The sequence below is a fragment of the Nicotiana tabacum genome, chromosome 18 (genome assembly GCF_000715075.1).
Source record: "Nicotiana tabacum cultivar K326 chromosome 18, ASM71507v2, whole genome shotgun sequence".
Classification (NCBI taxonomy): domain Eukaryota; kingdom Viridiplantae; phylum Streptophyta; class Magnoliopsida; order Solanales; family Solanaceae; genus Nicotiana; species Nicotiana tabacum.
Window position 1 is genome coordinate 23926794 of NC_134097.1, and position 25447 is coordinate 23952240.

At 31.5% G+C, this 25447-nt stretch overlaps 2 protein-coding genes across 6 annotated transcripts in view; both read right to left on the minus strand.

Annotated features, from left to right (window-relative positions):
• Positions 1-15090, minus strand: part of LOC107774818 (calcium-transporting ATPase 8, plasma membrane-type) — a 34242-nt gene extending 19152 nt beyond the window's left edge. For 2 of the 5 annotated variants that reach the window (XM_075236687.1, XM_075236683.1), the window contains exons 1-3: positions 14901-15090; positions 14493-14572; positions 1036-1113 (exon numbers count right to left, since the gene is read on the minus strand). The gene's annotated coding sequence lies outside the window, so the exon portion shown is untranslated. Of the gene's footprint in view, positions 1-1035; positions 1114-1209; positions 1305-14492; positions 14573-14900 lie in introns of those variants that run through there. The other 3 variants (XM_075236686.1, XM_075236688.1, XM_075236685.1) reach the window with 3 other exon arrangements.
• Positions 15091-19410: 4320 nt separating this feature from the next.
• Positions 19411-24838, minus strand: LOC107774819 (uncharacterized). Its single transcript, XM_016594469.2, has 8 exons — positions 24439-24838; positions 22378-22442; positions 21796-21836; positions 21487-21677; positions 20993-21385; positions 20603-20692; positions 20428-20489; positions 19411-19829 (listed from the first exon to the last, which is right to left on the minus strand). Exons 1-8 carry the CDS (start codon positions 24694-24696, stop codon positions 19724-19726), a joined length of 1206 nt encoding a protein of 401 aa, XP_016449955.1. The 5' UTR covers positions 24697-24838; the 3' UTR covers positions 19411-19723.
• Positions 24839-25447: the final 609 nt, after the last annotated feature.

Below are 25447 nucleotides of genomic sequence, written 5' to 3' on the forward strand. Positions count from 1 at the left end.
AAAAAAAAATTAAGTTCAGTTTTTAAATCTTCCAAAAAAATATGCACGTCCTTTTTTGATTGGAAAAACTTTTCAAATGAGCACCTTTTTTAAAAAAAAAAATTCAAAAACTGAATCCGAAAAATTTGCTTTTCCTTTTTTTTTTACAAAAAACAAACCCGGATATGTTATTGATTATTCTAAGACCTTTTATTTTATGATATTAAAACTAGTCCCAAGATATGCACATTGTACGTGTATCCTGTTTCAACGAGTAATTTTTTTTAAATCACATAAATATTATATTAAAAATAAATTTAAGTTATAAAATAAAAGTATTAATCATAAAATTGAACCATGTACCATAATGGTTCATTTTTGGTCTCTTTCATTATTATGGGTTCTCTTCTCTGTTGCATGTGATTACACTAATTAAGATGAATTATTGTAGAATAAAGTTTTATTTTGGGAACATGATCTTGCCACTAGAAGTGTATCTATCAAGTATCTCACTTCAGAATACAACAGAAAAAAAAAAACTTGAATTTAATAGAAAAATACATTTGAAAAAGGGAATCATGAAACCTATATGAAGTTTCAAATAATATGGTGATTGTATATATAATTATTCAAACTAACGTGTGCAGGAGTGGAGCTAGAAGTACGGATACGGGTTCGACTGAACAGTATATTTCTGTTGAAAAATTTATTAAATATATATAAATATTAAATTTAATTAGAACTCAGTTTCAAAAACTGACATTAAAATTCAGAACTTATAAAGTTAAAACTTGGCTTCGTCTCTGATTGTGTGAGGCTATAATTTACCGACAACAATTTTTCTTCCAACAATTTCCTAGTATATTCCTCTAGTAAATGGAAAAAATACTAATTGCATTGTGTGGAATAAAACTAAATATAAACATATAATATCGTGATTATGAAAACTCCTTAAATCTAGGTTTCATTTTTTTCCTATTTTATTATTTAGATAATTAGCCAGGCAAATAACCCAAGAAAAAAAAAATGAAAGCAATATCAGATAATGGAAAGTACCACAAAAAACGAAAGGCTCCTCGTCTCCCTTAGCTTGTTTCTTCTTCTTTTAACTTTCAGAATCAGCTAAAAATAAAGCTGAAAATTATAGATGGAAACTAAGATAAGAACTCCTCTTAAATAAATAAATAAATAAATAATGCAAGAGAGAGAGGAAGAATAAAAAAGAAATACTTCAATTCTTTGGCTATAAAAAGGAAATGATGATGAAACATTTGGCTCCCATTACAAAGACATTCACATCTATCTGCACTGAATTGATGGGTCACTGTCCATAAATATCGTCGACTGCCCTTTTATATCATTCCTTACATAAAATAAATAAATAAATAATTATATTCTCTTACTACTTTTTTTAAATATATTTTTCCTCTCTAGTTATGCTTCATTTGAAAGAAAAGAATTTAAAGAATGCCAAATGTTCCCATTCAGTAATCGCTGGATGCAGGCCCTTTATGATTATGAGATTCTTCACTTTCCTTTTTCTTTTTTATATTACTCCATTAAAAAACAACTGCTGAGTAAATTGCATTTTTGAGGACGTATTTGTTCCAGCTATTAAACAACTTATAATATATTCCAAAGCAAGACAATCCAACCAAGAAATATTAAATTGTGCGATATCTTATCTTATAAAAGATTAAATTGTTAGACAATGTGCATTTTACTATATTTAGTTATGTTTTCAATTCGCATCTCTTAACGTGCATGTCAAATTCCTTTTATATATTAACCATGTGAATTTATCTTCGATAATAGGTGATAGTAAAATTTAAGCGTAAGACTTTCGATTTTGCTCAGTTGAGGAATATAATGGAGGTATACCCAGTGGCGAAGCCACATGGTCATAAGGGTGGTCAGTTGTCGAAAATTATACTATATACATAGGGAAGAAGTATATAACACATATTGAACACCATTTATCGGGAGAAAATTCACTGCTTTTAAATTTGAACACCCTTGATCGTCACTAGGTATACCCTCGACCAATGTATCAGCTAGGATATTTGTGGTAGGGGGATAGAACTCGAAAGCGTGGCCAAGGTTTGTGTCCTTCCAAATGGTTGAGGTCGACTCGGTGATCAGAGGCTTGTGTGGAGGACACATTGCAATTATGGGCTTATACACTGATATTTTTCAATTATTTTAGGCTCAAGCAGAATATCTGAAAATACCTCTAAACTTGGTTCAGAGTATTAGTTCCCTCCTCAAACTACATCTAATCTTAATCATCCTAAACTTGGGTGTCCGAGCTAAGTTTAGGGAGGCTTTTAAGTAATATAGAATCGTATGATCGTCTCAAATTAAAAGTAAATATGAGAGGATATCCTTGTTTATTTTTCCTAATTTTCCTTTGTGTGTAAATTGCTAGGAAAAGACTGTAAAAAAACAAACAAGCTGTGATTGATGAGTTGATGAGTCATGAGCAGCTGATTTCACGTTAAGGGTCTGTCAAGGGGATATAAAAGCCAGCAAAGCAAATTTTTGAGTTGCCGACTAACAACTCCCTATCTCTTGATTCTCTTTACCACCCAATACAAGTAAAGAAGTAAAGAAGTAAAGAAGAAAGCGACTCCTTATAATGAGACAAGCAGGGCAAAACTATGTGTGCTCAAAATTAATCAATTAATATTTTCGTCAAAAAATTATATTGTATATATAATAAAATATTATTTATTATATTAATAGGAAATAAATTTTAAACACCTTTGTAAAAGATATTTAAAATTTAAATATTCTTATTGAATTTTTTGACTTCACCATCATATATTGTGAAAAATAAAAGACATATAAATGCAATTCTGGGGTAAAATATAGTGCAATATGATGAAGGGTTTAAACTTTAATCCAACTTAGATATTAGTATACCGACCTGACTATGTTACCTTTATTTTCCAGCCACACAGCTAATTTTTATTTTCCTATATTAGCAGACCGACCTGACTAGTGCTACTTTCTTACTTGACGTGACTTATCCTACGAAGTGGAACGAGAAAAGTTAATGTGATTGAAATTCAATCGTCCTCTTGTCTATTCTTAGTTTTTCAAGGAAGAGAAATTTTCTTATTCGCCGAACTATTCAATTCTGGAATCGGACCTGCTATTAACATGGATATGCAAGATATAACTACAGTTGAAGATGCTTTTTTAGCTTTAGAACCGTATATTCGGATAATAAATTCATCATAGGTTTCTGCACAAGATTAACACAATTTACTAAGGGGTTATTTGGCATGGTGTATAAGGAAAACTAATCATGATATATAATTTTGTATAACTTTATTTAATGTTTGATTTGAATTTCGAATTATATATAATTAATTCTTGTATAACTTAATATATCAATTGATGTATAATCTTATACTACCATGGAATAACTAATACATCTGTAACTTATATATGGATAAAAAACAAAAAGAATAAAATTATCCTTGTCTTTTTGCTACAAACAAATGAAGGACAAGTATCCAATGGTATAATTGTAAGCTCATTCCTTTTTAGTTTAAAAAAATAAATAGATATTTGAATGATATGTTGTATGTCTAATTTTAGTGCAATAAATTAAACACCCACCAAGAAATAATTTGTGTACTACTAATTCATACATAATTAATCTCTGCATTAAAATTCATGTATAATATAGTAGCTTTTCATATCTTTATGACTATTATATTTGTGTGACGACCCAATAGGTCGTTTTAAGTACTAGCCTTAATTCCAGTGTTCTGAGATTTGTCATAACTTCACTTGATATTTCTTGATTTGTGTGCGTGCTCTGTGTCACTTTTCGGAAAGTTTTTACGTCAAATTTTGAAGAAAATGTGATTTTTGACCTAAAATGAGATTTGAGTTGACCACGATCAACATTATTGGCAAACAATCTCGGATCGGTATTTTGACAATTTTGGTAGGTTTGTACGACCGTTATTTTTGAACTTGTACGCGCGTTTGGTTAGGGTCCGGGGTGACCCAAGTGCATTCCGGCGCGTTATGTAAAAAATTATGAACGTGAGTTTTAAAGTTGAAATTCTTGAGTTTGATGACCGATTCGTATTATTTGATGTTATTTTGATGACTTGAGGTAGCAAGCAAATTTGTAGGATGTTATTACACTTGTGTGCATGATCGATTTGGAGCCCGAGGGGCTCGGGTGAGTTTCGAATGTGTATAGGATGAGTTTTGGATAGTTTGAAGATTATTGGTGCAAGCCTGCAGATCTTGCATTTGCGAGGTCTGGCTCGCATTTGCAAGCCTCGCTTTTGAGATCAATAGATCGCATTTGCGAATATGGGTTGGGGTTGGGTCTTCGCATTTGCGAAGAAGGGGATCGCATTTGCGGACAATGGGTGGTCGCATTTGTGACCTTGGAGTCGCTTTTGCGACATGGAAATGGCGGCTGGCGGCTTCACATCAAGGTCGCAAATGCGACATGGAAATGTGGGCTAGCAGCTTTGCAAATACGAAGCTTATCTTGCATTTGCGATGAAGAAACTCTTTGCATTTGCGAGACTTTTGTCGCATTTGCGACTTTACTGAGCTTGATTCACTGATCGCATTTGTGATTCGTGTCTCGTAATTGCAGATATCGCATTTGCATACAAGACTCGGCAAAGTGACATCTGCAGCTGGGTAAAAGAGGGAAAAGTCGGAATTTAGCTCATTTCACTATATTTTTTAACCCTAAATACTCTATGGGCGATTTTTGAGAACTTTTTCTTCCAAATTCATTGGTAAGCAACTCTAATTCATTTTTCATCAATTATCCATTACTTTTCATGAGCTTTTAAAATCAAATTGAGGAATTTCACAGTAGAAATTAGGGGTTTTGGGTAGAATTTAAGGATTTTATAAAAATTGAGATTTAGGCCTCAAATTGAGGTCGGATTTTGAAATAAACCAGATAACCGGACAATGAGGGGAATGGATAATTGGGTTTTGGTTCAGATCTCAAATTTTGACCAAAAGAATCCGGAGTTGACTTTTGTTGACTTTTTCAATTTCGTCAAAGATTGAACCTTTAACATTCATGGGTAGTTTCTAAAGCTTATTTTGAACTGTTTGTTGGTCTATTTGCTACGTGAATTGTATGCGGGGACAGCGTATATGCAATGTGACGAGTGTATATGCGATGTCATGGGTTATAACAAGCAGTTGAGTTATTTACATTTATGTCATTATTTATAACATGTTATGTCTCTTTAATTGCCTTGATTGCTACATGTAACTTAATTTTTATCCATACCTTACTTGTTATATGTTACTAAATTGCTACTTGTTTCGATTTATTTATTCCTCACTCAATACCTGCTTATCTTTATACGTTCCTACTTGTATTAGTTGTATATCTTTATTGTCTCATGTCTTTACTTTCCTTTATTATCTTTACGCTACTCATTCCACTTTAATATGTTATTCCGATTATGTGAGCTATTTAGCTATTCTGAATTGTCAAGATTTGTGATTACGAGGTATTGCTTATTCTCCATTTGTATTGGTAGTTCCTTGATGTCCCATACGTTTCATTCTCCGTTTGTATTGAGATTATGTTATTAGTTGTGTTGCGTGATTTGTGTTAATGAGTTAATATTGAAAATGGGTTGTGCGCCATAACAGTAAAGAAATGAATTGATATTGGGATCAGGTTTCACGCGGCAATAAATATTGTAAAATGATAATGGGATTGGGTTATACACCGCAATAGGTATTGTAATAAATGTTAAGATCTGATTGCGAGCCGCAACAAAGTATGATGCGTTGTAGATGTTTGTAGTTATATAGTTTTATATCGGTACTGTGATATGATATTTGAGATGATGTTATTCTGCGCCCCTCTGGAAGTTGACCTTCGGGTTCGCTTTTATGAGTTTACTGGTTTATTTATATTTTTGTCTTATGTTACTATTATTCGTACATGTTTATAGTGAGTGTCTTGTCATAGCCTCATCACTACTTCGTCGAGGTTAGATTCGACACTTACAGAGTATATGTGATCGGTTGTATTCATACTGTACTTCTATACTTCTTGTGCAGATCCCGATGTTGGTCCCAACTATGCGTAGAGGAGTTCACTCGGATTGACTTGCCAGGAAACTTGAGGTAGAGCTGCTTGGCATTCGCAGTCCCTGAAGTCCTCTTCTATCTTGTTTTATTGTTATTCTAGTTTCAAACAGTTGTATTTCACTTCAGACTATGTTTGTAGTATTTTAAACGCTCATGTATTCGTGACACCAGATTCTGAGATTGGTATAGATCGTGCTATTTATGAATTTATCATACGTATTTTAGTTTTTACCAATCATTAATTATTATGACTATTCTATTTTAAATTGTTAAAATTAATTAATTAATTAATTAATTAACTAACACTGGTTTGCCCGGTAAGTGGATGTTAGACGTCATCACAACTCCACGATTAGAATTTCGGGCCTTGACAATTTGTATTATTGTCCACTTTACTCCTAGGCTTGACACGATTTTAAATGTGTTGTGAAGATTTAAGGATTAATGTTTTTTTCTACAAACAATATTTTTCTTATTGTTTATCGATGTGAGATTTGCCTGAGAAGTTACTTATATTCTTTTAGAAACTCATCATCCTCATTAAGATCGGAGCTCACCATCTCTTCAGTATTTTACATAATTACATAATTCTAGATGGGCATAGTTATTTGATCAGTGCCTATGAAAAATAAGAGTTACAGTCACATCTTTGTATAACAATATTCTTATATAATAGCCGTTTATTATTAAAGTCAAGTTTTTCTCGGGACTAATATTTTATGTTATATTATAATAAATATCCTCTATAATAACGTTCACTATAGTATTCAAAAAATATTGAGACAAACTACTATAGAGAGGATTGAATGTATCAACTTAGTCAAGGTGAGCATAAACATAGAGATTTAGACCGCATTTGAGGGTTCCTTTTTCATTCAAATTCAACTATGGGAGCTGATTTCAGACCGAAGCCGTAATACTTCAAGTCAAACATCATCTATTAATTTAATACTAATTCAAATAGAATATGTTGGTTTATTTAAAAGGTTTATGTCACTTTCGTTTGTACTTGTCTTGGCTTTAGTACTTCAGGTATCAGGTTACATCTTTTCCCAAGTTGTGATCGTAAATTCGTAACCAAGAGATACTTTTTTTTAGCTATATTATGTCTTTTTGGTGTACTCTGTGTTTGTATATATTTCTTCATTTCTAAATTACCATAAAGTTAAGCTAGAACTTACATTGGAAAAGAATCATATATATGTGGATGGACAAAGAAAGGCAGGTTAATATCCACAATATTAAACAGAGAATATTCTAATTCTTGTATCAATGCTAGTGCACAATTAATCTACACCGCCAACTAATTTCGTGGGGCGGATAGAATCGCTGCATCTCTATTTCATAGGTCTCAATTTCAAATTATGAGAATGAAAAAATTATGATAGAGAGCATTTTCCTCTTACATAGGCCCTTTACGGATGTAGTGTTAATTTTTATTATGATTTATTTGAACTTAGCAGTTTTGGTTCAGATTCTGTATATATAGTAAAAAATCAAAACATAATAAATTTTGAACCTAGTAAATTAATGGGTTGTGATAGAATCCCGAACTTGAACACACAAAGTTCGAATTGTAGATTTGCCCCTACATGTATCTTGATTAAACGAGTATGTTGCCTCCAGGTACCAGATGGTTAAACCAAAAATACACAAATTACATAATTAAGAGGGTTGTAAATTAACGACATTAAGATAGTGTGGCAGATTAATTTCATGGCTTCATCTCAACACTACAATAATTTCTTGTCATTCAATTAGTACCCACCCCTCCTCCTAAATAAAAATATTATTTATAATACTTTCTTTTTCATGTTATAAATAGATTTTTTTCATTTCAACAAATAAGTATATTTTTTTCATGATATAAAAAAATATTTTTTCATTTTAACAAAAAAAAATACTTTCTTTTTATGTAGAAAAAGTATTTTTTTCTCATTTCAACCAAAAATGTATTTTCTTTTTATGATGTAAAAAAATATTTTTTTTATTTCAATAAAATGAGTATTTTCTTTTCATGGTGTAAAAAAAGTATTTTCTTTTATTTCAATAAAATGAGTACTTTATTTTTCATGTTGTAGAAAGAGTACTTTCTTTTTCAACTAAAAAAAGAGTTTCTTTTTAGTGATGGAGCACAAATTTCAACGTTATTTTTGTGTAAAAGTAAAGCATCACATTGGTTCCTTTGGGTTTATGTGAATTTTTAGAAGAATGATTAAATTTTCAAAGAAAATAGAATCCTCTTAAAAAAAGTATTTTCTACTCTCTAACCAAACACTAATAGAAAATATTTTCCATTCACCAACCAACAAGGAAAAATAAGTGATAAAACCACTCATTTTCCATGATAACATCTTTTAGGAAAACATTTTCCTCCGTATCAAACACACCCTATATCCAAATGATTCAACAATACGAAATTAAGTCGATAACTAACCCTTAAATGTTTTTTTCAAACAAATTAAACTGATACTTTTAACTTAGTCTTTCATCCTTTGTCTTATTTGACACTTTTAAATCTTGATGAGAGGGATAACTAGTGAATTTCAATTTCTATTAAGTGATGTTCAGATCAACTATTGCGCGTTATTTGACTATTCTATCGAATATATGTTACCTCTCACCAGCATAGGTATCGAGTGGATCTACCTAATTTTGATATTTAAAGGGTGTTTGGCTAAGCTTATAAACTAGTCAAACTGGCTTATAAGCATTTTTTGGCTTATCTACGCGTTTGGTAAAATTAAAAGTGTTTATAAGCCAAAAATAAGTCAAAGCCATAAGTTGGTCTCCCCCAACTTATCAAATTTCAGCCTATAAGGACATTAAGTTTGACCAAAATATTTACTATTCTATCCCTAAAATACTTCTTTTTAAAACAAAACTTTTCGTATACCCAGTTCGTAAGCTGCATATTATTAATTTCAGCACTTTTATCCAAACATGTAACTGCTTATTTTTTAAATCAACTTAAGCATTTAAAAGTGTTTTTCAACACCTAATACTTATTAACTACTGTAGATCAGCTAAGCCAAACGGGCTCTTAGTATTCATCCACCGTTAGTGACTTCCACATCTTCTCTCATGTGTATACTAAACAATAAATAGATTTATGTTTCCATGGTATTAAACTTAATGATATCGATGCACTAGTAAAACCTACTTTAAGCGTCTTATAATATAAGCAATTCCAAAAGTAGGGGTGTACATGGACCGAGTTGGTTCGGTTTTTATTAAAATCAAATCAAACCAATTATATCGGTTTGAATTGGTTCGGTTTTGTCGGATTTTTCGGGTTTTCGGGTTTTTTTTGTTACATGAATATTATTTCAATATTACTTTGTTAAAATTATAGATAAAGTTTTGATAAGTGAATATATGTTTAGTAAATATGGAAAAAAATTGACAAACATATGATCTATTAAAATATTTTAATGGGAGAATTTTTTTAGTAATACGTGGTAGTTATTTTTTTAGTCGTCTAACAATAATTTTTCGTTAATTTACGCTTTCAAGGTTAATACATGAGAGGATCCCAAATATTTCTACGTTTTCTAAAGAAAATTCACTATAGTCTTAAAAATATAAATAAAATTTATATATTTATATGTCGGTTTGGTTGAGATTTTTTTACTCAATACCAAATCAAGTCAAACCAAACCTAGTCGATTTTTTTAATCGGTTTGATTTGGCTTTTCGATTTGGTACGATTTTCCAGTTCGGTTTGAACACCCCTATCCAAAAGTATAAAAGTACCTATATAATGATGGATTGGGGTTTTATCCTTTTCTTTACTTGATCAAGTTTCTCAATACAACACAATTTGTATAACAACTAATTATTAATTATCTACAATATATTAGTGTTAATTACTTGTGGCTTTCCAACCTACAAATCACGACCAGAACAGTACCTTTCTTCATTCTACAGAAAGTAGATAATCCCTAAATATGAAGCTGGAAAAAAAGACAAACGTGCACTTTGAGAAGTTACATTGTTTTACTTAGGAGTATTTCTTTTTGTGGACGGTGGATTTATTCTGATTGTCTGTTTAGATATACAGTTTTAAAACTCATAAAAATCGTATTTAACTCAACTAGTTACTTTTACTTCCTTTTTCTACGCTTTTGTTGGAGAGTTGGAAAGACTAACTTGGTCGATACTTTTTTTTTTTTCGAGTAAATTTTATAGCTGGTCATTCAGCTTTGTGTTCATTATTCAAAAGTTAATTTTTTTTTGTATTACGTAAAAATTATTTAACTTTGTGTTCATCACTTAAAAGTCATTTTTCTTTCTTTTGTTACACAAAACTTATTTTACTTGGCTATAATTATCACAAAAGTCATCTTGGCCAAATTTTATAATGCTTTTACTCGAAATGTCTATTATGCCCTTGACATTATATAAATCCTCTCATTTATTATATAATATTTTTTTACCTAGGTATTTTATCTATAATTAAAATAACTTAATATTATTTTATTTATTATTTTTATAATATATTTGTACATTTAATTTTTCTTTAACGTTAATTTTCAAGATATATTGATAGCATTATTAAATTTGTCAGTAACATTACTGTGAATAAATCTCAAGTCAAAGTTATTGTCTAATTAAATACTTTTAATAAAAATTATAAAATCAAAGCTCACAGATTTATCAACCAAGTCATATTCATTAATCCAATCAATAAAATACCAACATTTAGCACAGTGACACATCAAATTAACACTGTAAAAAAAAACAATATTAATAGATATAGTTTTTTTAAAAATTAATATTAAACACAAATATTTTTGAATTTTTAAAAAATTGACTATAAAAAACTATCATTTGTTAAACAAATATGTTTTTATTGTTTCAAATAAATTGTTTTTGTAATTTTTATATTTTACAATATCTTCATATTTGAATATAATTAAACAAATTCAGTGCCATGAAAAAAATTAAATATACGAATATATTATAACTATAATAAATAAAGTAATATAAATTTATTTAATTATAAATAAAATACCTATGTGAAAATATATTATATAATATATAATACAGAATGTATTATATAAATAAGAGGATTTACAATATCAAATGCATAATTGACTTTTCAGGTGAAAGTTTTATAAGATATTATCAAAGTGACTATTGTGATAATTAGAGCATAGTAAAATAATTTTTGTGTAACAAAAGAAAGAAAAGTAACTTTTAGGTAATGAACACAAAGTTGAACGGTTTTTGCGTAACAAATAAAAGAAAATAACATTCGGGTAATAAATCCAAAGTTAAATGACTATACATAAAATTTACTCTCTTTTTTCACACGTTTACAAAACGGAACAACCAATGGTTTAAATTAAAAGCCTATAGAATGTCGAACTTGTTACAGTACGTTTGGAAATTGTGACATTAGTCAGAATATCCTCTACATTGTCAGGTTTCGTATTAAATTGCTATCTGTATATTCTTTATTCTGTGTATTAAGCACGATAACCATATAAAGATGAATTAATTTGCCAAACGTTGTAAATTGCAACTATATGAAGAAAAACTAAAGAAACCAAATACAAAATTGGCTGAACAAGCTTTGAGTACTGCATTGGTTTTCTTAAAGGAGAAAGATGAAAAGTGTGGCTTGTATCGAAGAATCAAATGGACATGGACGAGGTAGAAGAAAATCCAAATAATGAAGTCGAGTTTGAGTTTGTGAGGTTGTTACATAATTGTAAAAGAGAAAATCTCACTTTATACCTATTAATTCCAAATTATTTACCCTTTAATGCCCAGACTCAAATTATTTACTACTCCTACCCATACTTCCCAAACTATTTACCCGCTAGTTTCACTTCCTATATATTTGCAAAACCCCCAAATGGACGAGGTGGTGGAGAAAGTAGAAAAAGTAATATTTCTTTTTGAAGAAACATACAAACAGACACAACAACACATCAATTCCATTCAGAAATATGGCAAATCGACAAGATTAATTTCAGAAGAGAAAAGTTCACTCCTAAGATTGAATATCCACCATTGTTGGGCTTGAAGCTCAATTTTATTTTTGACGATTTCTTGTTTGATTCAAAGTGGTGCTGTTAAATATTGCTTATAGTACCTTCTGGAAGTTCATACTGAAATTTGATAGCATTTAGACCTGATTTGAGGTGATTGAGATCGAAATTTTCAGTTGAAAATCGAAGAAGAACACAACTACAGTATACCGCTAAGGTATACAATATGTTGTAGGAGTATATAGCTATACTGTAACAATACACTATTATAGTTTACAAAATAGTATACCGCGACAGTATACTAATATACTATAGGAGTATATAGTTATACTGCAACAATATACTATTATAGTATACAATATATTGTTATAGTATATTGTAATAATATGCAAGATACTGTAACAATATGCTGTAATAGTATACAATATACTATAATAGTATACTTATTACCCATAAATTCACTTGCCTTTTCCCTTTTAATTTGTTTTAAGATTTTACCAAGCGTGAGGGGCAAATTGAAAATGCAAAAAATAAATAAAAATTATAGTATGCTATATGATGTAACGATATACTCTTACAATTAAATCCTTTTAGAATTTTTAATTTTTTTATTGACAACTGATACTATTTTAGTTCAATAATTGAATTAATTTTTTTTAACTCAATGCGTACAATTGTATACTCTGTTGGTATAGCTATATACTATACTAGTATCATATGTTAGTTAATATTTTTTGGTTTTATTAACTACATTTAATTGGTACACAATTTGATTTTTCTTTAGTAATAATATAAAAAAAAATAAAAATAGTGAAAACAGTAAATGAAATAAGATTATGAAGAGAAAAAGAATATAAAAAAAGAAGTTAAATGAAATTAGAAAAGGAAAAAAGAAAAAAATAAGAAGAAAACGAGAAAAAAAGAAAAGGAGAAAAGAAAAAAAAGAAAAAAGAAAAGAAAATAAGCATAGAAATAAAAAAGAATTGGAGAATAAAGAAAAAATTTCCCACAAAACCTACTATGGGTAGGAAATGTAATTAATTTATGGGTAGGAAAACAAATGGGTAAACAAGGGTAAATAGTTTTATTTTTGTGGGTAACTGTGTCAAAACCCCATTATAAAAATAACGAGTTCATTACTTAAATTGTCACTCAACTAATCGAAATTATTTAGTAAAGTCATCTTTCTTTCGTTTATAACAAAAAAGTCACTTAACTATGCCTATAGCAATTAGAAGACTACTCAACCTAATTTCTAAAACTTTTAACTGTCTTTTGATTGTTAAATACCTATTTTACCCTCTAAATTATCAAATTTTTAAATTTTTTAAAATATTATTATTTTTTCTCTTTTTAATCTACATTGTGGACTTACCTATAGAACAAATATATTTTATTTATAAAATAAAAAAATAGTTTTCAGCTTATATAATGTCGAAATAATAATATAATTGAGCATAATTTTCAATATATATATATACCTTTATTTTAAATAATTATTTTTTATATTACTTGCATAGAATAAATATTATAAAACATTTATTTTTTTTCATTCTCAATTGTGTAAATAATTTTTTTGAGTTTTTGTTGTTAATATCAAAATTATTATTACGAACAAATTATTCTAATTAATTTTTATTATCATGATCAATATTTTATTATTCCAACATTATATATGCTTAATACAATTTTTTTAATTTATAAATAAAATTTATATATTCTATAGGTAAGTCAATAATATAAATTGAAAAGAGAAAAAAAAAATATTAAAAAGTTAAAGAAAAATAAAAAGAAAACAAAAGTTGATAATTTAAAGGGTAACATAGGTATTTGGCAATCAAAAATTTGAAAAATCTAGTTGAGTGACCTTCTGAATGCTATAAGAATAGTTAAATGACTTTGATGTTAGAAACGAAAGGAAAATGACTTTAGTATGTAATTTCGGATAGTTAAATGATCATTTGAGTAATGGACTCTATAAATAACATTATGTTTAAACCTTTAAATTAGATGGTCATATAATTCATCTTTAATTTCTTCTTATTTCTTTTTTGGGGGTGGGTCTCTGCTAGTACTAAAGTCAACGAGGTAAGTAAGAATTATTGCAATATCATACCAAAAAGTTTGTTCTTTTGCTTTTTCCCCCCTCACTTTTTCCCGAATAATATCTGGATAATAGACAACTTAATTCTTACTGAAAGACATCGAGCTTCCTGGAAGCTCGAGCTCAGGAACATACATACGTCATCTCTATCACATTATCCAAAAATAAGATTTTGTGTTGATTGAAATTGTAAAATAAATAAATAGTATATGAAAAGAATCAAATTAATGCACAATTATTCATTTTACTTTTAATATTTTATTTATGGACATAAAGTGAAATATACTTGCCTTGTGAATAATTAAACTTTGAGGTGAAGGAAAAGTCCTCAAGAATCAATCTGAATAGGCAATTTCTCGAATCCACCAACCTATTCACAGAGAGACATAGAATAAACATGAATTAATACAAAGTGTCAAGAATATAATCAAGAATCTAAGGATAATATCGAAGATATTAAAGCCAAATGCGCGTAAAACTTGAAATAAAGAGGACTGTATTTATTTATTTAATTCTTAGGGAAACTCGCAGTCGCTATCTTTTGGGTGTGCACTGGGTAACTTGCTCACTGTGCAATAGCTCATGTACAAATCATATAAAAATATGTAAACCGCACTAGGCAAGTCCGATACGATGAGCTCTAACTAAGAGACTGCTAGTGAGAGGAATCGATATGAGGTCTCGCATGTATCACTCACCCAACCAACTCAGCCAAATCTTGCGCAAAGATGACTGTGCTTTACTTGAAAAAATATATACTTTTTCCTTGGTTCTTACTCTGATGTGACCAAAAGGCAGAATCACTTAAGCTCAAAGTGTTGTGAAGTTGGAAGTGAGAAAGGAAGATATTGCAAAGAGTTCAAAGATACTAAATTGATGTCAATCTTTAAATTGCAACTACTCTTTTTCCCTTTTATATTTTTGGTTAAAGATCATGAGTAGTTGACAAGTCTTGGTCATTCTAACTGGCTTTAGGAAATTTCCAGGAAATTGCTGAGATGACCATGACCCCATTAAAAGTGGAATTGAAGGACATTCCAATTTCTTTTTTTCAGAAAAGAATTATTGTAATTGATTATGCAAAACCAATGTGCTGCTAAGAAAGATTGATAGAACAGATTTGTTGGTTTAATTCTGTGAATTATAAGATGTATTTGTTTTGGATTAATGGTTTTTTGTTCTTTTCTGTCTTATGTTTGAGCTATTAATTTCTGTCTTCAGTTTCTGTAAGGAAGAGTTATGATCTTGAAACATGGACTTTTCTTTTTTTGTGCGTGTGTGAGAGTGAGTCAGTAACTGTTTGGCTGTTTTTTTCTTAGCACGCGTTTGGACAAAAAAATTGTATTGAAAAAATTGGAGTTAAGTTGAGAATGGTATTTGGATTTAAAATTATGTTTGGACATGCATTTTATTTGAAAAATATTACAGTTTTCTGAGTTAAAAAAAAAGTTTTTTTGGAAATTTTGAAAAAGTGTTTTTTTTGAAAAATTCATTTTCGAAAAATCTCTAAATACTTGCAAATTTTCATGCACAAACACATTTTTTGAATTAAAAAAGAAGAAAAAAATAATGGACAAATGGGTTTTTATAGCCCGTTTGCCAAGCTTCTCCAAATCTAAAAATGCTTTTTTTTCAAAGTTGAAGTGTTTGTCCAGACTTTTAGAAGAAAAAAAGCGCTTTCGAGCATAAGCATAAGCAGTTTTGGAGAAGCAGAAAAAATTAGCTTCTCTCCAAAAGCACTTTTTTGAAAAACATTTTTGAGAAAAATACACTTAGAAGCAGTTTTTAAAAGTTTGGCCAAACATTAATTGTTGTTCAGAAGTGTTTTTCAAATTAATTAGCCAAACATAAACTGATTCTCGCCAAAAGTACTTTTGAGAAAAGCGCTTTTAAGAAAAAAAACACTTTTCAAAATAAGCTTATTTTTACAGCTTGACTAAACATGCTATTAATTTACTTGTGTAATTTGGTTACTATGAAATATATTACCACGCTTTATAATTTTGAGATGGAAAATTAGAAATCAAAGGTTGGAAAATTTATCACAAGTTGTGTAGTTGCTTTTGTGTGAAAGGTATCTCTTGGAATAGTTCATTAATTTGGGAGTAAATCAAACGCACTAATAGATTAAGGTTGGGATTTCCCATCAATAATCTTGTCTTCCAAACACATAATTAGATTAACTTCAATTGTAATTCAACTTGCCATTGTTGCTTGCTGCTTGCAGACTCGAAAATCTCTCTTTCGCCTCTCCTCCCTGTCTCAATTCTGATTGATAAGCTTCTTCATTCGAGCAAGCGGAGGTCTAACGACTCCCTTGTTGTGTTGTATTTTGTGATCTTCCGCTTCAGTCTGCGTTTTTCGGATAGTCGGAACCCGATGTTGATTTCCGATTTAAGTATTAATCGTATCAATACCAATTTTTCAGTACAATGATAATTAAATTTACAGTCAAATATTTATAAATATTTAGTGAATTTCTTAACACATAATCATATAACACTCTACTTCCTATTCACTAATTATATTGGGCTTCCTATTTATGTATATTGTTTTTATTCTCCCTTCCCTAAATATGCTTCCGTATAGAAATTTTGTTATTACACTTGTATGTGGTGCCTTTCATGCATCTATTATCATGCATTTTGATCAGTATACCATGACTTGGTAGGTTATCAAGTCTTGTTTGATATTCTCAACCAAAAAATTATATTTTTAAATTTTTCTATATATAAAAACATCAAAAGGAAAACATTTAGAAATTTCACTATTTGTCATCACCCGACTACATGCAGAGGTTGAATGATAGCAATCAATATCTCTAGCTATCTGAGCTTCTTCTGCCCTAGAATTTTGTTAGTATATATTTGTAAATTGGAGCAAGCACTCAAAAGTTCCATAATGAATATTCGACCGAAGCTATCAGGATCGAGCTTCTTCATTTTTGGTTCCATCTGACGTTTGGTATCCATCTTGGGGCGATTAAATTTGGATTCACGTCTACTACTAGAATTCGGCCAAATTGACCGCGGTCGATCAACCAACTTCGGTCGTAAAAAAAACGGCCAGAAAATCGACCGAAGCCGATCGGTTTTTTCAAAATATTTTATTTTTCAATTTTTTTAACGAAATCGACCAACTTTGGTCGGGTTTTTTTTTTGCGCAAAAATGCGGGAAACTATTTTTGCTTCTCGCGAACTTTATTTTTCAAAAAATCGACCAACTTTGGCCGGTTTTTCATTTAAAATAAATTAAAATTAATATTCAAAAATCGATCGGTTATTTCGGCGGGTCATTTTAAAAAATCGAACAATTTTGGTTGATAATTTATTTTTAATAAAATCGATCGACATCTTTTTTTTTTTTTGCATGAAAATACAATTAAAGAGTATAAATGAAATAAAAGACAGTCTTAAAACAAAGAGCACTAATGTTCTAATGGTAGAATAGTATCTTGAGTATAGACCTCGCTTCGATTCCCAGATGGTACATTTTTTAGTTACATGATTAAAAAACCGACTGACTACGGTTAATTTTTCGGTAATTTTTTATTTTTTGGAATTTAATTGACCGATCGAAGTCGGTCGGTTGGCTCTACCGACCATACGATTACCGACCACCACGAAACGGTTGGTTTTCGGCCGATTTTTGCCAATTACTGACCAACATCGGTCGGTTTTGATAATCGATTTTTCTCCTTTTTTTAACTAGTGGTCGCCTATTACCCATTATAGGGGGAAGTGCTCTCTACCAAAAAAAATATTTGCAAAGCTCAAACTCAAACCTTTTGGTTAAGCATGGAAGGTTCCTATCCATCCCACCACAATCCCTTATGATATCAAAATCGAGCTGATTATTGCAGAATTATTAGTTGATTGCAGTTTCTAAGACTAGCTTTGTATGAGTTTGATTTGGATCCAGCTTTTCTAAGACTCAGTTACGTACACAAGAATTTTTCTAAGCGGTATTAATATTTGAATAAATAAATAAATATATTACAGTAGCGACAAGCAGGAATTTTTGTGTACGTTAAATAAATATAATTAAAATATTTATTACTTATAAATACAGATTACAAATCGACGAAGCGATGTTAGGTGCAAGGTGCCTAGGACACACATTTTCCATATATTCTCTCCCTTTTTCATTGGCTTATAGGCGATTTGGATTTGCATGGTGAAAAAGATTGATCCGTTTCCAACAAACATGAGATGACGAGCATGTGACTTGGATAATGGCCGACTTCCACCGTCCATTGCGTTTATTTCTTTCTTCTGCACTAAACTTCTATTCTAAATCATATACCAAACCCTACGCAATAGTTTTTGTGCTAAAATTAGTAAAGACATGTTAGTGAAATTTTTTATATATATATATATATATATATGTTGTTGGGGTATTATGCTATGCTTGATTAGGACGATATACAGGATTTGAGGTAAATAGGAGAGAGGTAAGACATTGTTCGTGATAGATTCCGAATTTAAATTCTCAAGGAGAGTGTAGGTTCTATAATGTATACCTAATTTTAATTATATTTATTTTTCGCACATATATATATAGGGAGCAACCTCCAAACACTAAAGCCTATCGTTGAATCCGAACTAATCTTTCTCTATCAACTTTTTTATCCCTTTCAAAACAAATCAGAATTCCATCCAATGCAAAATCGCTATAGAATTGGATGAAAAGAAATTAAAGAAGAATATTGCTTTCACTTTACATTCCTAATAAACAATTGGAAGCATAGTATGAAATCAATATTTCACCCCGAGTGAAATATACAACGCGTTTTGCTTCCTCTGAACCAATAGATAAAAATTCAGAAATCAATTAATATCAATATATACACGCTTATCATTTAACCATGGTAAGTGACATGTTCTCCATTAATTTATCTTATACTCCAAGTTAGTTAACCTAAGATCAGCGGGTTAAGATTCAAAAAATTTACACGTTGTTTTATAAAAGGAATCTCCAATTAATTATCCTTTTATATATCCATGCCATGCCACCTTTGCTACAATATCATGGCCCATGGGGTTCAATTGTTCACAACAACCTATTTGGACTTTAAAAAAAAAAATTATTGTGGGATCTGTTTCAATGATCCAATCAACTAAACCCTTAAAACAGGGAACTAAACCTTATGATCTCACTAATGAAAATGAAGAAGTTAAAAATAAATAATATGACAAAGAAAACCAATTGAGAAAATAAAAAGGAAACACCAGTCCCTCATATTAAGAGACTTGATTGATTAATATAAATACAAATTCATGAATTATCAGTTTCTGAGCTAAAAACACACTTAAAGAAATTAAGAAACAAGAAAAAGAAAACGCGAAGGACCCTTTTTTCAGTGTTTCAAAGGCGGGATTATCTTGATAGGGTCAACTTCTAAGTTTAACAAAATCTTTTACCGTTCTGCTTATAAATTCAAAACCCACAACTACAAAAAGAATTCCTTTTCTTTTTAAAGGATTTATAAGTTTTACTTGGGCAACAGCATGAAAGAATGTTACTCCTCATCCGAATAGTTGAACTTGACCGAGTGTGATTGCAAGTCGATTTGCCCTCCTCTGTAACTACCTCGCTTCTTCTTGGTCTTCTCATGTCGGAAATCCCTGAGAAAATAGAATGCATAATTAAACTTTGCCAATGAAACACAAGGTAGAACCTATGCAGACCATGAACATGATCACGACTCTCACTATAGAGCATAGCAATTAATAGCTTCAATAACCCCCACCCCAGCCCCCTAAAAAAAGATGAGCAGAGAGTAAGGAAGTAGAGAACAAGTGAAAAGCTTAGTGCAAAATGATATTTATTGCTAGTGAATCTTGATGAGTGAAGATTTGTGATTTTCCAAGGCATAGTGACATTAACAAATGTAAGCAATCTAAGTATTCCTACCCGAGTCCAGAAATTTCTTTTCCCTCAGCATGATAAGAGCTATCTACTAGGTAACAGTCATTTATAATTTATTTCAAGGGCTTTTTTCATTTTTGTCCCGGGCGCCAGCCCAAATATGTGTTTACACTGGTTATGTATATCATATGTATATTTATGTATATCGTATGTATATTTATACTTAATATGCAAAACATATACATTTTCCAGCTATTATTTTTTAGGGAGGCCCAAAAATGTAATTATCCCTTAATTTTAATTCAACCTCATCAAGAGTAAATTAACGGTCTGGACAGGAGTTGGAAAATATACCTTCCTCTAACCTGGCCCAAAACTTCCTGTGCCTTTGCACCATAGCCAATGTCTGCGCCATCCTGGAACAGCGGTACGTGGAGAGGTGGAAACGTCGGTTTCATGGTAAAAAAATGAATAACCAACATATACTTAAACGAGTAAAGACGATGGAAGACTCAGAATCAGATCCTACCTTTGCCCAATAAGAATTATCTTTAAGTCTATCATCTTTAAACTGCACTTGCTCGATTTTCACTCTTTGAAATGCATTTACAGTTTTTGGCTGCACAAGCAATCAAAATGCATTTTCAGAATATAGGTAATAATAAATAAAATCAAGCACGATTCAAGATTATTTAACGAAAACTTTATCCAAGCATGACAGAAACCTTAAAAGATTGAGATTGTTCTGCAAATTAGGAATCCTTTTAAATCATAGTCCCTTCAGTACACGACCACAATTCAAGAGTTGTACTATGACATTAACAATTGACAGAAAATTGCGAACCTCTCTTGTTAAGACTTAAGCATATTGACAATCTAAGGTCAAAAAGGTAATAGTAGAAAATAGACGCATGCATACCTCTGCTGATCCATGAAGTTCTTTCCTCGATGATTTCTGCTTAGCAGAATTGTTCAACTCATCCTGATGATTACCAACACTGACTTCACCATTTTGTTCTTGTTCGGCAATAGCCTTTGATTCTTCCAAGCCATCGGTCTTTCTGCGTTTTGATTCTTCGGTTCCAACCACCTCAACTCCCTCGTTTGAATTTTCATCAGAAGCTGATCTTTTCCTCTTCTTGGAATCCTTAGAGTCAGTAGCACCATTCTCTTCCTTGGACTTCTTCTTTTTATCTTTTTTAGTTGTTTTCTCGGTAACATCATCATTATCATTGCCTATAGGTACTACACCGTCTGATTTCTCCTCAGTTTTCTTCTTTTTCTTCTCCTTCTTCTTCAAGGGCACGTCCACCTGCAATCGAATAACAACAGACTCTTCGGTTGCTTCAGATTATTCTCGCAATAACACAGATGATCAGATATTCAATCACTCATCTAAATTGGATTGCTAACCTTATCATCTGCTAAAACCTCTTGAGTTGTAGTAGTATTTTTCACCGATTTATCAACACTTTCCGGAAGAGAAGCATCTGGAACATCGCCATTTTTGTCTTCGCTTCTCTTTTTCTTCTTTTTCTTACTAATTGTTTCCTGCGAGTCAGCAGCATTAGTAGCGACGATGTTCCCATTTGCGCCATCAGGCCCTGCACACCAAATCACATTAGATAAAATCAAGAAAGAACAACACCGCTAACATCACAAATACAAGCTTCACGAAAGAAACCAAGTTTAAGATGAACCAAGATATACCGATAAAATTACCTGCCTCACGGTGGCCCTTAGAGATTGTATCCTTATCGGTACTGCATATTTTACAGCAAGTGAAGTAGCATGAGAAAAGGGGATCCGAAATAAAATTACTAAAATAATTGCACAGTCAAGTAAGAGAGTACATGAAGAAAGCAGCTTTGCTAAAGGAACCTATCGACCTGCACGCCGCGTACAGGAACTACCATATCAATTGTGTTTAGAGGCGGACCTATGTTATAGAATGAGGGGTCACCAACACCCGTAATGTTCCGCAAAAAATCCATGTATACATGTATATGTCTTTAAAAGATAGTGATATATTAGTAGTGGCACCCTATATACAAAGCAAATTTTGGTTGAATGCAATTGACCAAATGTGCATCCGCTACCTCTAAATCCTAGACCATTTATTCTCCCCTCCCCACCCCCAAAACCTGCTTTTCTCAGTCAACAAATAGTAAATATAGATGTGTACTTGAGAAGTTTTAAAATCAAGCACTCTTTCTTCCACATATGCCAAGACAGAGGAAAGTAGTACAACACAAACAGTTATCGTCACGATAAGTCTAGTTAAGTGATTACTTCTCAACATACCAGTTGTTTAGATACTTGCAAAATATATCCTCCAAACTGTGGGAGCAAGACTTCCAACTGTCACCCTGCATCAAAAGCACAAAGACCTCAATGACTGTACAACAGGCAAGTTGAAGATTCAATAGTGACATCAAGATTTTCCATCAAAATGAAGGAATCAACCACAAAAGTACATATGGTATTCTCTCAACAAATCCTTTAAACCCTCACACACGGGACCATTGAGACCTAGCACATACTTCAGTCTGTAGAGCACAATGCCAGATATGACATAAAATGTGATTCACTAAAGTGGAGGCTACTTCTACATAGCAAACCTCAATAAGTAGCATTTTTTGCTCTTCTTCATAAAAGAGAAGGCAATATTCTTCTTTTACAGTGGAAAACTATAATCCGGGATATAAATGAAAAACACATTTTTCAAGCGCAAAAAAGAACTCGTTTATTGAACATTTTCTTCTCCACAGAAAAACAGATAAGAGGAAAGGGCAGCCCGGTGCACTAGCTCCCGCTATGCGCGGGGCCCGGGGAAGGGCCGGACCACAACGATCTATTGTACACAGCCTTACCCTACATTTCTGCAAGAGTTTGTTTCCACGGCTTGAACCCGTAACCTCCTGATCACATGGCAGCAACTTTACCAGTTACGCCAAGGCTCCCCTTCGAATAACAGAAAAGAGGAAAATTAAGAAAAAATTCTTGACTTTCTAGTTTCCAAGGAATTTCGGCATGTCATTCCTCTTAACACCATTTTTTAGATGGTAAGCAAAAGTTGTATTAATCACAAGCACTAAGATGGTGTCGAACGTTACAATTGTAGCCTTGCAGTTCCATAACTAATCAGTGAGAGAACTAAGGAAATCTATGAGAATATCAACATCAACATCATAAAAATATTTCATTTTACACCAATAAGCCCAAAGTGAAATGCAATTGTATTTTAGTGTTAGACTGTTTGTATGTTCTCTTCCTTGATATCACCCACAGTATTCCTCTTAAGCCTTAACACCATTTCCTTTCAGCAAACTCACTGTTTAGCCTAATAATTGCCACCTCACCCCTACTTAATATCTCCCTTCTCTCACTTATTCATACGAGTCAATCAAACAAACTCCGATTTTTATGATATTTTGACTCTGTACTACTCAGCTTCTTCTCATGAAACCAGCTATCCTCTTTCTTTTATTAATAAGGAGAACCAACCAACCATCCTACTTTAATTACAGAATGCAATTCATTTAGACAGAAATTCAAAACACCAACAAAGAATTCAGTGTAAACAGCATTCAACGAACTCCATCAATCAGAATATTGGTATACTTTATTTTTTGGTTTACCCAAAAACACTACTCCCTCTTTCAATATTTATATGACCAGTGTTATCAAAGGCGAAAAGTGCAAAAAACCTCTAACGTCGGTAGGGGCTTTAAGCGCAAAGCACAAATAAAGAGTGGGTTTTAACGAAGAAAGGTGCAAATAGAGAAAAACTACAAATATGTATGTGTAGTCCAAGACTATTATCAGTAAGCATGAATGCCAAATATATGGACAAAAAAATTGAAGAAAATTTAAGATAAAGTGAAGTATCAATTGTTTAGAGTCGCCTCTTAAGGATTAAGCTCATTGGTAAGGAAAAATATGCCTTGGAGCCTTGATGACAAGGCTGAAGCGCCCGCTAAGCAAGGCGCTCAACATGTTTTGAGCCTCGCTTAAGCGCGCTTTAAGCACGCCTTTTGATAACACTGTATATAACATAGTAATTATTCGAGAAGTGTTAATTTTAACTATAGAGACTGTAACTTATATTACTTCTATGTAGTTCTTGACTCTGATCATCAATGCGAGGCAGATGGGACAAAGTCACCGGTTCTTGGATATCTAAATTTCATTTCAAAAATAGGAATTTCCATCTGAATTGAGACTAAAACTTAGACCATTTGACCCTCTAATCACAACCAATAGTAGCAAACATATAACACAACAGTTTTCAAAAATCATGGGTAAAAGTCACATTTTTAAAAGGTAAAATGTTCAAGAAAGCAAAAAGGGGTAAAAACAAACCTCAGTTTGAGTTTCTTTAAGGAAGTATTTGAGGGTTTTGGAGAAGCCATTGAGGTTAAGATAATGGAGTATAGATTGGTGTAAAAGGGATTTGTTTTCTTGAGGCTGATGCTTCTTAGCCATAATAACAAGATTGGACTTTGAGGACTGAGCTAGAAGCACCTGCCTAGGCTTGAAAGCTAATAAACCAGCTGCTGATGATGATGAGGAGGAGGTGCTAGGGTTTTGCAGCTGTTGTCTGGTTTTGGTTTCTAGCATATATTAAGGAAAGTGTTTTAGGGCAACCGCAAAAAAATGTCTCTGCCTCGCAGATATACTTGTGGTCGTGTACTTGACCATGAACATTGGGACCAAGAAAAGAAAAAAGAGAAATTCGTTTTTTTTAAACCTAATGGTCCTTAAGTTGGGTTATTGTGTGACCATAAGGACTTATGTTTTTAAGTTCGGTAAAGAGCCAAAAAAATCCTTGAATTATTTGAAATAGTTCAAATTACCCTCAGTTTGTTTTTGGTATCAAAACTATCTTTGCCGTCTATGTTTTGGACCACAAATGCCCTTAAAAAGTTAGTCGTACCAGTAGAGCTGAAATGGCAATCCAATTGGATCAAATTTGTTGATGTGGCCGAAATACCCTTCCTTTAGTGCCGTTCAAAACCAAAAGGTAACCGTTAACCGAACCGAACCGATGACTTATTGGCTTATTGATATCGGATTATCGGGGTAATGATTGGTGAACGGATTGAGATTTTGTAATTAACGGTTTAACGGTTTGGGAGCGGATTATTTAATTTTCTTATCGGATAAACCGTTAACCCGTTAAGAATTTTTATATTTATACTTTTACCCCTATGTTAGTAAAATCATTGGAATCCATTTTTTATTCCATTTTTTCCTTTGTCGAGTAGATTGAATTTTAAAAAGAAAAAAAAAAACTAAAATCTTGTATGTAACCTGGTATTATGCGAGGTCACGTAAAAATGAAAGCATGTGCATTCATGTCATATTTTTT